This window comes from Entelurus aequoreus, linkage group LG06, assembly GCF_033978785.1.
Source record: "Entelurus aequoreus isolate RoL-2023_Sb linkage group LG06, RoL_Eaeq_v1.1, whole genome shotgun sequence".
NCBI lineage: Eukaryota > Metazoa > Chordata > Actinopteri > Syngnathiformes > Syngnathidae > Entelurus > Entelurus aequoreus.
The window spans coordinates 48946358-48958407 of NC_084736.1; the positions used below are offsets into that span (position 1 = coordinate 48946358).

At 38.2% G+C, this 12050-nt stretch overlaps 1 protein-coding gene across 1 annotated transcript; it reads left to right on the forward strand.

Annotated features, from left to right (window-relative positions):
- Nucleotides 1–1181: 1181 nt before the first annotated feature.
- LOC133652320 (hyaluronan and proteoglycan link protein 1-like) lies at nucleotides 1182–11368 on the forward strand. Its single transcript, XM_062050928.1, has 4 exons — nucleotides 1182–1435; nucleotides 8976–9317; nucleotides 9408–9710; nucleotides 10102–11368. The coding sequence occupies exons 1-4, from the start codon at nucleotides 1345–1347 to the stop codon at nucleotides 10389–10391; spliced, it is 1026 nt and encodes a 341-aa protein (XP_061906912.1). The 5' UTR covers nucleotides 1182–1344; the 3' UTR covers nucleotides 10392–11368.
- The last annotated feature ends 682 nt before the right edge of the window (nucleotides 11369–12050 follow it).

Genomic DNA, 12050 nt, shown 5'->3' on the forward strand with positions numbered 1-12050 from the left:
ACCTGTGGGATGTTCCAAATAAGTGTTTGATGAGCATTCCTCAACTTTATCAGTATTTATTGCCACCTTTCCCAACTTCTTTGTCACGTGTTGCTGGCATCAAATTCTAAAGTTAATGATTATTTGCAAAAAATAAAATGTTTATCAGTTTGAACATCAAATATATTGTCTTTGTAGCATATTCAACTGAATATGGGTTGAAAATGATTCGCAAATCATTGTATTCCGTTTATATTTACATCTAACACAATTTCCCAACTCATATGGAAACGGGGTTTGTACATAACGAATCATTACTCGCAATGTAAAATAGTGAATGCTAATCAAAAGCAGGTCAATGGCAGATTCAATGTAAAGTAGCATTGAGCTAGCGCGTTTAGAAAAGTGGAGCCGCACTGTACTTTTGAGCGCCTTTTTCTTGCTTTGTTGGCATGGAAAATTGTAACATTACCCAGGAGCAGACCGGCTGAGTCCTCTCAGGGTGCTTTTTTTTCCAACAAAGGTATCAAAATAAGGCACCATATCTGGTAGAACCGATGGACTTCGGTTGGTACCTACACTGTAAAAGTACCAAATTCAGTACCCATCCGTAGATATCAGCGCATTCAAATAAGCAAAAAAAAAAAGCTACTTATTTAGTTAAAACTGAGTGTAACTGCACTTTTTAGAGCCATTAAAAGGGAACATTGTTTTCATAAGTTGGAGGGAACATAGTGCACATGTGAATTGTTAAGGACTGCTTGCGGATTTTGTGCTTGCATAAAAGCCTAAACCACACATAACTAGTTTTAAAGATGATTATCAGACAGTAGACTAAAAATACCAAATATGGTATTAAAGCCCACATATGGCACTGTCCTACTATTTAAAATCCTTCGTCCGATCTTACTTTATAATGATTCACCAGCTTCTAAATGTGGTTTTCAATCAATCACTCAATAAAGGGAGGTTTTTTTAAAATAAATGAATCACTGCAGTTGAGCAACGAATCCAAATAGTCTCAACAAATACGTACATTGTCTACGTGGTGGTTGTCAAGAACACAGTCAAGTCCTCCATTCTGCCAAGGCGGAGGAGGGGGCTTCCACATAATGTGCCAAAAGGGAGCCTCTAAAGAGCTGTGCATGATGATGGGCTAATGGTAAGGGGAGTGGTCTGATCCGTACAAGGCTTCAATAAAAGACGCTTGTCAAGACCTCGGAGGGGCCCAAACTTTCCAGTAGCATCAAAGGCGGCTGCTGCACCGAAAAGAAGATTCCAACCCAAAATTTAATAACAAGCTCCGAATATTAACATTACATTTTTGATTTAATTTTGAATTACTACTAAAGAAAAAAAGACAACATGACGAGTCTGCTGTACATCACCTTGTTCGCCTTAACCCTGGCTGGCAGTGTGTACACTCAGCTGACGGACATTGATGCACCATATTCAGGTAAGATTACAATCATATCTGGAAATGACTTGTTCTTGGTACTGAGCCAAGAAGTCACTGGGTTAGAGGGGTCTGGAGTGGTAACATTTGGCTCATTGACTTGCTACATGCAGACCACCACACTGTGCAGCATGAATAATCGCTCTAAATGCTCTTGAAGTGAGGCAGAACCATGAACACGACTGGTTGCACTGCAGAATAGGGTCATGGGGGCCGACCTTGTCTGGTGGATGTGGGGCTGCGTACAATTTTATACTCAAAGCCCTTTGGTTGTTCTGAATTTTAGCGGGAAGTGTATGATAGGATGGATTAGAACAATCCACGAGCTTGATTGCACTGACTGCATTCTCTGTGTGTGTGTGTGTGGGTGTGTGTGTGTGTGTGTGTGTGTGTGTGTGTGTGTGTGTGTGTGTGTGTGTGTGTGTGTGTGTGTGTGTGTGTGTGTGTGTGTGTGTGTGTGTGTAAATGAAGTTATATATATATATATATATATATATATATATATATATATATATATATATATATATATATATATATATATATATATATATTAATCAATATTTTATATATATTCAATATATATTATACATATATATTAATTAATAATATATATATATATATATATATATATATATATATATATATATATATATATATATATATATATATATATATATATATATATATATATATATATATATATAAATAAATGCTTTATGTAAATATATATATATATATATATATATATATATATACTACCGTTCAAAAGTTTGGGGTCACATTTAAATGTCCTTTTTTTTTAAGGAAAAGCACTGTACTTTTCAATGAAGATAACTTTAAACTAGTCTTCACTTTAAAGAAATACACTCTATACATTGCTCATTTGGTAAATGACTTTTGTAGCTGCAAATGTCTGGTTTTTGATGCAATATCTACATAGGTGTATAGAGGCCCATTTCCAGCAACTATCACTCCAGTGTTCTAATGGTACAATGTGTTTGCTCATTGGCTCAGAAGGCTAATTGATGATTAGAAAACCCTTGTGCAATCATGTTCACACATCTGAAAACAGTTTAGCTCGTTACAGAAGCTACAAAACGGACCTTCCTTTGAGCAGATTGAGTTTCTGGAGCATCACATTTGTGGGGTCAATTAAACGCTCAAAATGGCCAGAAAAAGAGAACTTTCATCTGAAACTCGACTGTCTACTCTTGTTCTTAGAAATGAAGGCTATTCCACAAAATTGTTTAGGTGACCCCAAACTTTTGAACGGTAGTGTATATATATATATATATATATATATATATATATATATATATATATATATATATATATATATATATATATATATATATATATATATATATATATATATATATATATATTAGAAATGTCTGATAATATCGGACTGCCGATAATATCGGCCGATAAATGCTTTAAAATTTAATATCGGAAATTATCGGTATCTGTTTGAAAAAGTAAAATGTATGACTTTTTAAAACGCCGCTGTACAGAGTGGTACACGGACGTAGGGAGAAGTACAGAGCAGTTGCGTCTCCCAGTCATACTTGCCAACCCTCCCGATTTTCCCGGGAGACTCCCGAATTTCAGTGCCCCTCCCGAAAATCTCCCAGGGCAATCATTCTCCCGAATTTCAAACGATTTCCACCCAGACAACAATATTGGGGGCGTGCCTTAAAGGCACTGCCTTTGCGTGCCGGCCCAGTCACATAATATCTACGGCTTTTCACACACGCAAGTGAATGCAAAGCATACTTGGTCAACAGCCATACAGGTCACACTGAACAAATACCCAGAACCCCTTGCAGCACTAACTCTTCCGGGATGCTACAATATAGACCCCACCCCCTACCCCCCCACCTCAACCCCGCCCACCTCAACCTCCTCATGCTCTCTCAAATTCCAAATGTCCCAAATTGCAAGCTGCTGTTTTGAGGCATGTTAAAAAAAATTATGCACTTTTTGACTTCAATAATAAATATGGCAGTTCCATGTTGGCATTTTTTTCCATAACTTTAGTTGATTTATTTTGGAAAGCCTTGTTACATTGTTTAATGCATCCAGCGGGCCATCACAACAAAATTAAGCATAATAATGTGTTAATTCCACGACTGTATATATCGGTATCGGTTGATATCCGAATCGGTAATTAATAGTTGGACAATATCGAAATATCGGATATCGGCAAAAAAGTCATTATCGGACATCTATAATATATGTATATATATATATATTAGGTGTGTGGGAAAAAATTGATTCGAATTTGAATCGCGATTCTCACGAGAATCGATGAGAATCGATTCTCATTTTTTAAAAATTGTTGTTGTTTTTTTTATTAATTTATTTTTACATTTTTTTTTTTTTTTTAAATTTTTTTATAAATCAATCCAACAAAACAATACACAGCAATACCATAACAATGCAATCAAATTCCAAAACCAAACCTGACCCAGTGAGAGGAGACACAAACACGACACAGAACAAACCAAAAGTAGTGAAACAAAAATGAATATTATCAACAACAGTATCAAAATTAGTTACAATTTCAACATAGCAGTGATTACAAATCCCTCATTGACATTATCATTAGACATTTATAAAAATAAAAATAAAGAACAATAGTGTCAAGTGGCTTACACTTGCATCGCATCTCATAAGCTTGACCACACACTGTGTCCAATATTTTCACAAAGATAAAATAAGTCATATTTTTGGTTCATTTAATAGTTAAAACAAATTTACATTATTGCAATCAGTTGATAAAACATTGTCCTTTACAATTATAACAGCTTTTTACAAAAATCTACTACTCTGCTTGCATGTTAGCAGACTGGGGTAGATCCTGCTGAAATCCTATGTATTGAATGAATAGACAATCGTTTTGAATCGGGAAAAATCGTTTTTGAATCGAAAATCATGTTGAATTGAAAAAAAATCACCCAAAGATTCACAGCCCTAATATATATATATATATATATATATATATATATATATATATATATATATATATATATATATATATATATATATATATATATATATATTTTTTTAAAGGGCTTTATAAATAAAGTTGGTATGGTATGGTATGGTATGGTATATATATATATATATATATATATATATATATATATATATATATATATATATATATATATATATATATATATATATATATATATATATATATATATATATATATATATATATAATAAACACACACATATATCCGCTGCATGCTGTCTCAGTGGATATCACAAGTGGTAGATCAAAAACAGATTTTATACAAATGTTGAAACCGTTCCCGCAATGGCCAGTAAGTCACAAGTGCATGTGTGATTTGTTTCCACAGCTGAGCACACGTTACAGCCTTTGTTGTTGTTTAATAAGCAATATGAGTCACATACTAATTAGAAAAAGTACATAGCAGTCGTCTGGCTTACTGTTTGATGTGCTGCTTTGGTCCCTGATCACCTATTTCCACTTGCGATTTGTTCTACATTGTCAAAATATGACCGCATTGCAAATGCTCTGATTGATTTTCCTGAACAAGTTTTAATTGGCACTTTTTGCTCTGCAGAGTTTAGACACACAACCTTTATGAAGTGAGACCTACTCACATTGCGAGAACGACATTTTACTGTCAATATCGGCTGCTGAGTTTCATTTTTTTATGTTTTCTGCTTTTGGTGTGCTTCGGGACTCAGTAAAACCATGTGAACCGTATTTTCTGTGTGTTCACAGGGTGCCGTGTGTCCTTACACTTACTGATTCACTATGGCGCTCTGAGCTTTTTGGCAATTTGCCACAGTAACGGGCCTTCTGACAGGAACCGAGTTGAGATTAATAACCCACAGTCCAACGTCTGGCGCCCTAAGCTGAACGTCGGCCGACTGTGTTTCTCTGCGAGGTATATAAATAGTCTGTTACATGTGATTCTAGTTGTAGGTGTTTCCCTATGGGTTGCCAGGATTTTTGGAGGCAAAAGGCTTGCCTGGAAATGGCCTGAATCCAAAGACTGGGTTGGAGTTCATGTAACAAGATCAGATGTTGAGGACTTATATGCTTATTAAATATGAGTTGTATTAAACATGACAGGCTGGCCTGCTGGGGATGACTTCTTTGCATCCATGCAACAGTGTTGTGCCCACCTTTTATGTTTGTGCTCATTATTCAGCTTGGAACAACAAGGGAGAGTACATTGGAATTAGAGAGTAGGTGTTGGCGTGCTGTGTTTGCACCAGCTGTGCTCGTTAATTATTTCACCATAACGACACAACCATGCCAGCAGCAAAGGAAGAGAAGATGTTAAAGCTTATTCCTAGAAACTGGGTGTGTTTTAGGTGTTTCCCATACGTGTATTTTCTTCTTTTTTAAATATTTTGCTACACAGAAGTATAACTCCTCATCTTCCAGGTGATGTAACTCCTCAGTCATCATTGCTCCCAGGTCCACTCTGACCCAGGGTGGTAGTACCTGTCAGGGTCCCAGCTATGGGTTGAATAGCATTTCAAAGACCTCAACGGTGGAAGTGGCGGAGGATGACACTGCATGTCACAACGGCACTGAAGGCGGATGAAGGCTGCAACAGAGGGTGGTCTCCAGTCATCATGGATACATGCCACTGGATCAAGGCCCCTCTCTGCCAAGGACCGTGTGGTGGCTGCAGGCGCATCAGTCTCCCCACGCTAAAAGACGTCACGCGCAGGCGTCCTCCCGAATGGGAATCCATCCATTCTGAGGACAGTCATACTCGACTACGAGTGACTGCCGATGATGATGATGATACAGTACCGTTCAAAAGTTTGGGGTCACCCAAACAATTTTGTGGAATAGCCTTCATTTCTACGAACAAGAATAGACTGTCGAGTTTCAGATGAAAGTTCTCTTTTTCTGGCCATTTTGAGCGTTTAATTGACCCCACAAATGTGATGCTCCAGAAACTCAATCTGCTCAAAGGAAGGTCAGTTTTGTAGCTTCTGTAACGAGCTAAACTGTTTTCAGATGTGTGAACATGATTTCACAAGGGTTTTCTAATCATCAATTAGCCTTCTGAGCCAATGAGCAAACACATTGTACCATTAGAACACTGGAGTGATAGTTGCTGGAAATGGGCCTCTATACACCTATGTAGATATTGCACCAAAAACCAGACATTTGCAGCTAGAATAGTCATTTACCACATTAGCAATGTATAGAGTGTATTTCTTTAAAGTTAAGACTAGTTTAAAGTTATCTTCATTGAAAAGTACAGTGCTTTTCCTTCAAAAATAAAGACATTTCCATGTGAACCCAAACTTTTGAACGGTAGTGTATGTGTAGCCAAATTTTGCCAATCAAGTTTCATAAAACTTGATTCTTGAGGCTTCTGTAGCGAATTAACGCACAATGCGAGCACCAGACTGGCCTCTGCAGTACACATTTGTTTCAGTTGGGTGACTATGTGTCTGTTAGTAGAAATAAATTTCTTGCAAAAAATAAAAAATAAAATCTCATTTGTTAAAGGTTTGTAAAATATAATATTGCTAATTATGTTAGCCTGTCAATGGGGGCTTCCATTGTATCTTAGCATTAAGCTAGCGGCATTAGATCAAACCTTTACCCTATGTGGTTGTGTTGAACTGTTTTCCAGTTTATGCCAGGCTTACTACATGTATGTGCACTGCATGTACACTTTAAAGGACTGTTTACCTATATGTCGAACTAAATTCCAACATTCAGGAAGGGCAAAATAATATACAGTATGTAATTAAACCAGGAGTGAACAAAGTGCAGCCTGTATTACATTGCAGTAGTAAAATAGGAAACAATTGAAAAATAGAGTAAAATGACATAAAGTAACAAGAAATAAATATGTTGACAGTAGAGAAAAAGAAGGAGCTAATTGACTACAGCGTCAGACTACAATGGCGGCGGATTCGCGCAAAGCTCTTTAGGTACATTTCTACCATACATGGAGATATCCGCTGACGTCACAACTGGCAAAAAACTCAAAAACTGGGGAAAATTCCAAAAGGCTTGGTTGGACGAAATATGAAGGAAGGCAAGTAAAGTTGTATAAATATATCTGCAATGCCTCCATGGTTTGATTAAACATTTTTGGGACTTAAGGAGATCCCAAATACACAAAACAGGTACCAATAGGTAAGAAGATGTTGGTTTTGCATACTAAGTCTCCTTTAATCAAGACAAAACACTTCATGTCATTTCACTTGTTATCAGTAGGAAATAGAGAGGCACACGTTTCTTACTTCTATTTATGAGTGGCATGATGAGGGTCTGTCTTGACGTCACTTTCCTCTGTTCCAAGAATTTTTAAGTCCCTCCGGTTTGAAGCACACCTCATTAAATGTACATTTATGAGGCATGGCAAAGGCTTGAGTCATTCCTTGTGACTGTAAAATCTACAGTATATACAATTATTCGGCACAGAGTGTTTCCTATAGCCCTTATAATATAATACTATAATCCTATATTAACAGTCAAGAAACTTTTTAGTGTTTTTTTATATGGTGTAATTTGAGCTAAAGGGTAGATTGTCAATGGTGCTTCTGCTATGTTCCTATGCAGTAAAACTGAATATTAACGATGTTACAGCCTCTGAACAAAGATATATCTGCTGTGTGATTTAAATCCTTTAAGTCTAAATGTGCAAAAAGACCAATTATGTGGGGATGGAAAGATACCAGTGGCTACACTCAACGCCAAGGAAGGAAATCCTTTAGAGCCAGTGACAGTGGATTCCAAGCACAGCTCCAGTTTGTGTATTCACTACACAACTTTCTGTCAAAATCACTCACAGACGGTTTCAGACTGCAGATCCTGACTTCAATTACTAGGCTGATTGTTCAGGGCTGTATCTGCGGTAAAGGGGGTCAAAGGTTGTCTATATCTGTCCATCTGCGCCCTATTATTGCCTAGAGGGTGTCATTGCCGCTTGGCTGCTTCAGGCCCACTTATCTAAGAAAAGACTTGTGAGGTCTAAATATGGCGGACACAGAGATTGTGAAAGCCCATGGGACAACATAAATGTCTAGCCATTTTGAGGGTGGGTTGCTTGGAAACGTTAATCAATACGTGGGTGTAATGAATGTCTCGATCTGACTAGATCCAACCGATGCAAGTCTATAAACATGGACTGGTGAAGCATGCTCGAATGAAATGCGAAGTGTTGTCCAAGACAAACTGAACTGTGATCGATTGGATGTCCCGAGTAAGCGGATGACAAGATACACATTCATCAAGTTTTCCATGCAGCCCACCCCTTTGGTCAGATCTGACAAATCTAAGTCTATGTGGAAGAACTGATGAGGCCTGCTCGGATGCGAGGCAAAAGGTTAAAGACAAACTGAATGGTACAGTTGCGATCGATGGAATGCCCATAGATTAAAATGACGTGGATAAATGAGAACATGTCTTCCGCTTAGTTTCAACTGACTCACTGATATGCTTCAGTGGATACATTTATTATTGGAGTAATGGCAAACAAAATGACATTGAACAATCCTCTTCTTTTTTCTAGCTAAGGTGACCGCCGACCTTGGGGCCACCGTCACATTGCCATGTCGTCTTCCAGGAAGTGCTCATAGCTTCTTCGGCGTCGGCATTCGAGTCAAATGGACCAAGGTAGAGGAGGATGAGGCTCTGAATGAAGACGTACTGCTTTCCATGGGCTTCCACAAGATGACCTACGGCAGCTTCGAGGATCGCGTCCACCTGCAGGAGCTGGATAGTGAGGATGCTTCCTTGGTGATAACTGACGTCTCGACGGATGACACTGGAAAATATCGCTGTGAGATCATTAACGGGATGATGGACACTGTACAAGAGGTTGAACTGGAGGTGCGAGCTGGCCTCCTTGATGGTAATTACATTGTTATTATATGATTATAGATTGTTTCCATTGAACAATTTCACAATCTTAACAATTATAACTGAATATCCTCCGCCGTAGGTGTGGTGTTTCCCTACTTTCCACCTCTCGGCCGCTACAGCTTTAACTTCGATGAGGCGACGCAAGCTTGTTTGGATCAGGACGCAGCGGTCGCCACCTTCGACCAGTTGTTCGATGAATGGAAAGGCGGCCTGGACTGGTGCAATGCTGGCTGGCTGCAGGATGGCACCGTGCAGTATCCCATCACAAAGCCGAGAGGGCCCTGCGGCGGCGCCAACAGCATAGCTGGCGTCAGAAACTATGGAAAGCGTGACAAATACCTGAGCCGCTTTGACGTGTTCTGCTACTCTCCCATCTTGAAGGGTGAGTATTCAGTTTGGGGTGGGAATAAGTTCGTAGTAATAAAATACGAGGAGAAAATGATGGTCAACACATGGCTCTGCTGTAGTTGGTTGATACATCCGTCCGTGGTCTCCATTCATGTCACCATACACACCTCTAGTGTAGTTGTCAGAACCATTGAAGGTTTGAGCAGAATGGAGGGGAGACAGGTCTGAATAAACAAGGATACATCTGGCGAGCAGATCTTGACCACATGTGGACCATAATTCATTGTTGTGTTTGGGCCAATTTGTGACATTTTTGTAGCAGCGTGATTTCCAATTGGACATAAACCTGACACGCATCAACCTTTTAGTTATGAGACTGAAACGTATTTCCTGTTCTAATGTTCTGTTTTGTCTGCCACCTTCAGGACGTTTCTACTGGCTAACCCAGCCTAACAGCCTCACCTTCGACGAGGCAGTGCAGGCTTGTATCGACGACGGCGCAGAGATCGCCAAGGTGGGCCACATGTTCGCCGCGTGGAAGCTCGAAGGCTATGATCGCTGCGACGCCGGCTGGTTGGCCGACGGCAGCGTCCGCTACCCAATCTCCCGACCCCGCAAGAACTGCAGCCCCACGGAGGCTGCAGTGCGCTTTGTTGGATTCCCAGACAAGCAGCAGAAGCTCTTTGGTGTCTACTGCTACAAGGCTGATCCCTGAGTGGGCGAAGTAAAAGCCATGGCCACCAAAGAGCTGCTAGCACATTCCAAATTAGTAACAAATCTTTGGATCGTGACTAGTACGAACATCATAACATCCAGAAATTGTGGTTACCTATAAGAAGCCTTTACTGCACAGCTCAAATCCATATGCAATAGTTGCTTAAAAAATGCATGCATGTCAAACATCAATGTTGCAATATGAACTATTTGCCAGAGACAATAACTTGATTGGTTTGTCCGGTCACGTGAAGTTTAAGGTTGATTCCTTTGCAATTCTAGAAAACAATACATTTCACAAACATCACAAATACTTAGCAACAGTTAACATTTTATACTACAGCAAGATTTGCATCTCCAACATTGAATGTCTTTTGTATTGCTTAGTTCAGTGGGTCTGTGTACCTCCCGTCCATTCGATTTCCAATTCTCCAAAGCAAATCCCCAAAAAAAATTTGGGCCATTTTTTCTATTTTTAGTTCTGAAACAAAAGTTGGACAACTATTTAATGACACTTTTTTAAAATGTCAATAGGACTCCTGCTGAACAAAGGTGTTACCGTTATGCTAAAAACATGCTAAATATGAAGGTTAAATTTGTCATCACACAAATAAACATGCATTTTTGCATTTTGGATAAACTTGATTTGGATTGTTGTGTTTATCTGGAAAAATAAACATCCATAAAAAGAAAACAGTACAAAATCTAATTTTATGGCAATATTTTAATGAAAATCAACCCTATTTTGTTTGTTTTCAAATCCGCCATATATAGTCAAAATCGAAAAACGGCCCTAACTTTGTTTTTTGATTTGCGTTTGAAAATTGGAAATAGAATGAACGGAAGGTACTCGGACCATAGTGGTCCAATGTGTTTTATTTTTTGTTTTTAAATGAATGTGAAAATGAATGAATCAATACAGACTTTGACTTATCTGTATCGAAAGCGCCAATAAAATGAGAAGAAATGGACACTTTACTGATACATTATCCTGTGAAGTTTATTTTTGCTAGAGCTGAACAGAGTACATAGTTGCTCTGATTAAATTCTTACAGTACAAGTAGGGTTCCAGATGTTCATGCTCGCAAGAGTGAACAGTAACCAATTAAGATTTACAGTCCTTCAATGTTACATGTACTCTCCAAGGACATCCACAAGGATGTAAATGATGTAAAAATAAAAGTGAAGGAACATCTGTAAAAAAATACCTTTGAGATTTTGAGAAACATGTTGAAAAACAAAATTAAAATAAAACATGTTTACAATATCAGACTATACTGAACTTGTGTATTCCTGTTTTATCGCTCATAATAATCCTGTTCAGGGTGACAAGAGTGGAGCCAATCCTATCTGACTTTTAGGGCTGCAACTAACAATTATTTTGATAGTTTATTATTCAACGATTATCTTAATGATTAGTCGGATAATAAAGCATACACATATTTAATGGCTCTAATTTCTTCATCGACTTCTAAATGCAGCTTAAGTTATTTTAAGCATGTGCTTACTAACAACAAAGATGACTAATTCATTAATAAATATTTACTTTTACTCTATTTGTGCTGCTCATTCAGTTGTCACAACTCTAACCACAACGCCACTGAGCAGGCTTCCAAAACGATTCAGATTTTCCGATCCAAACAACAAGTATAAACTAACT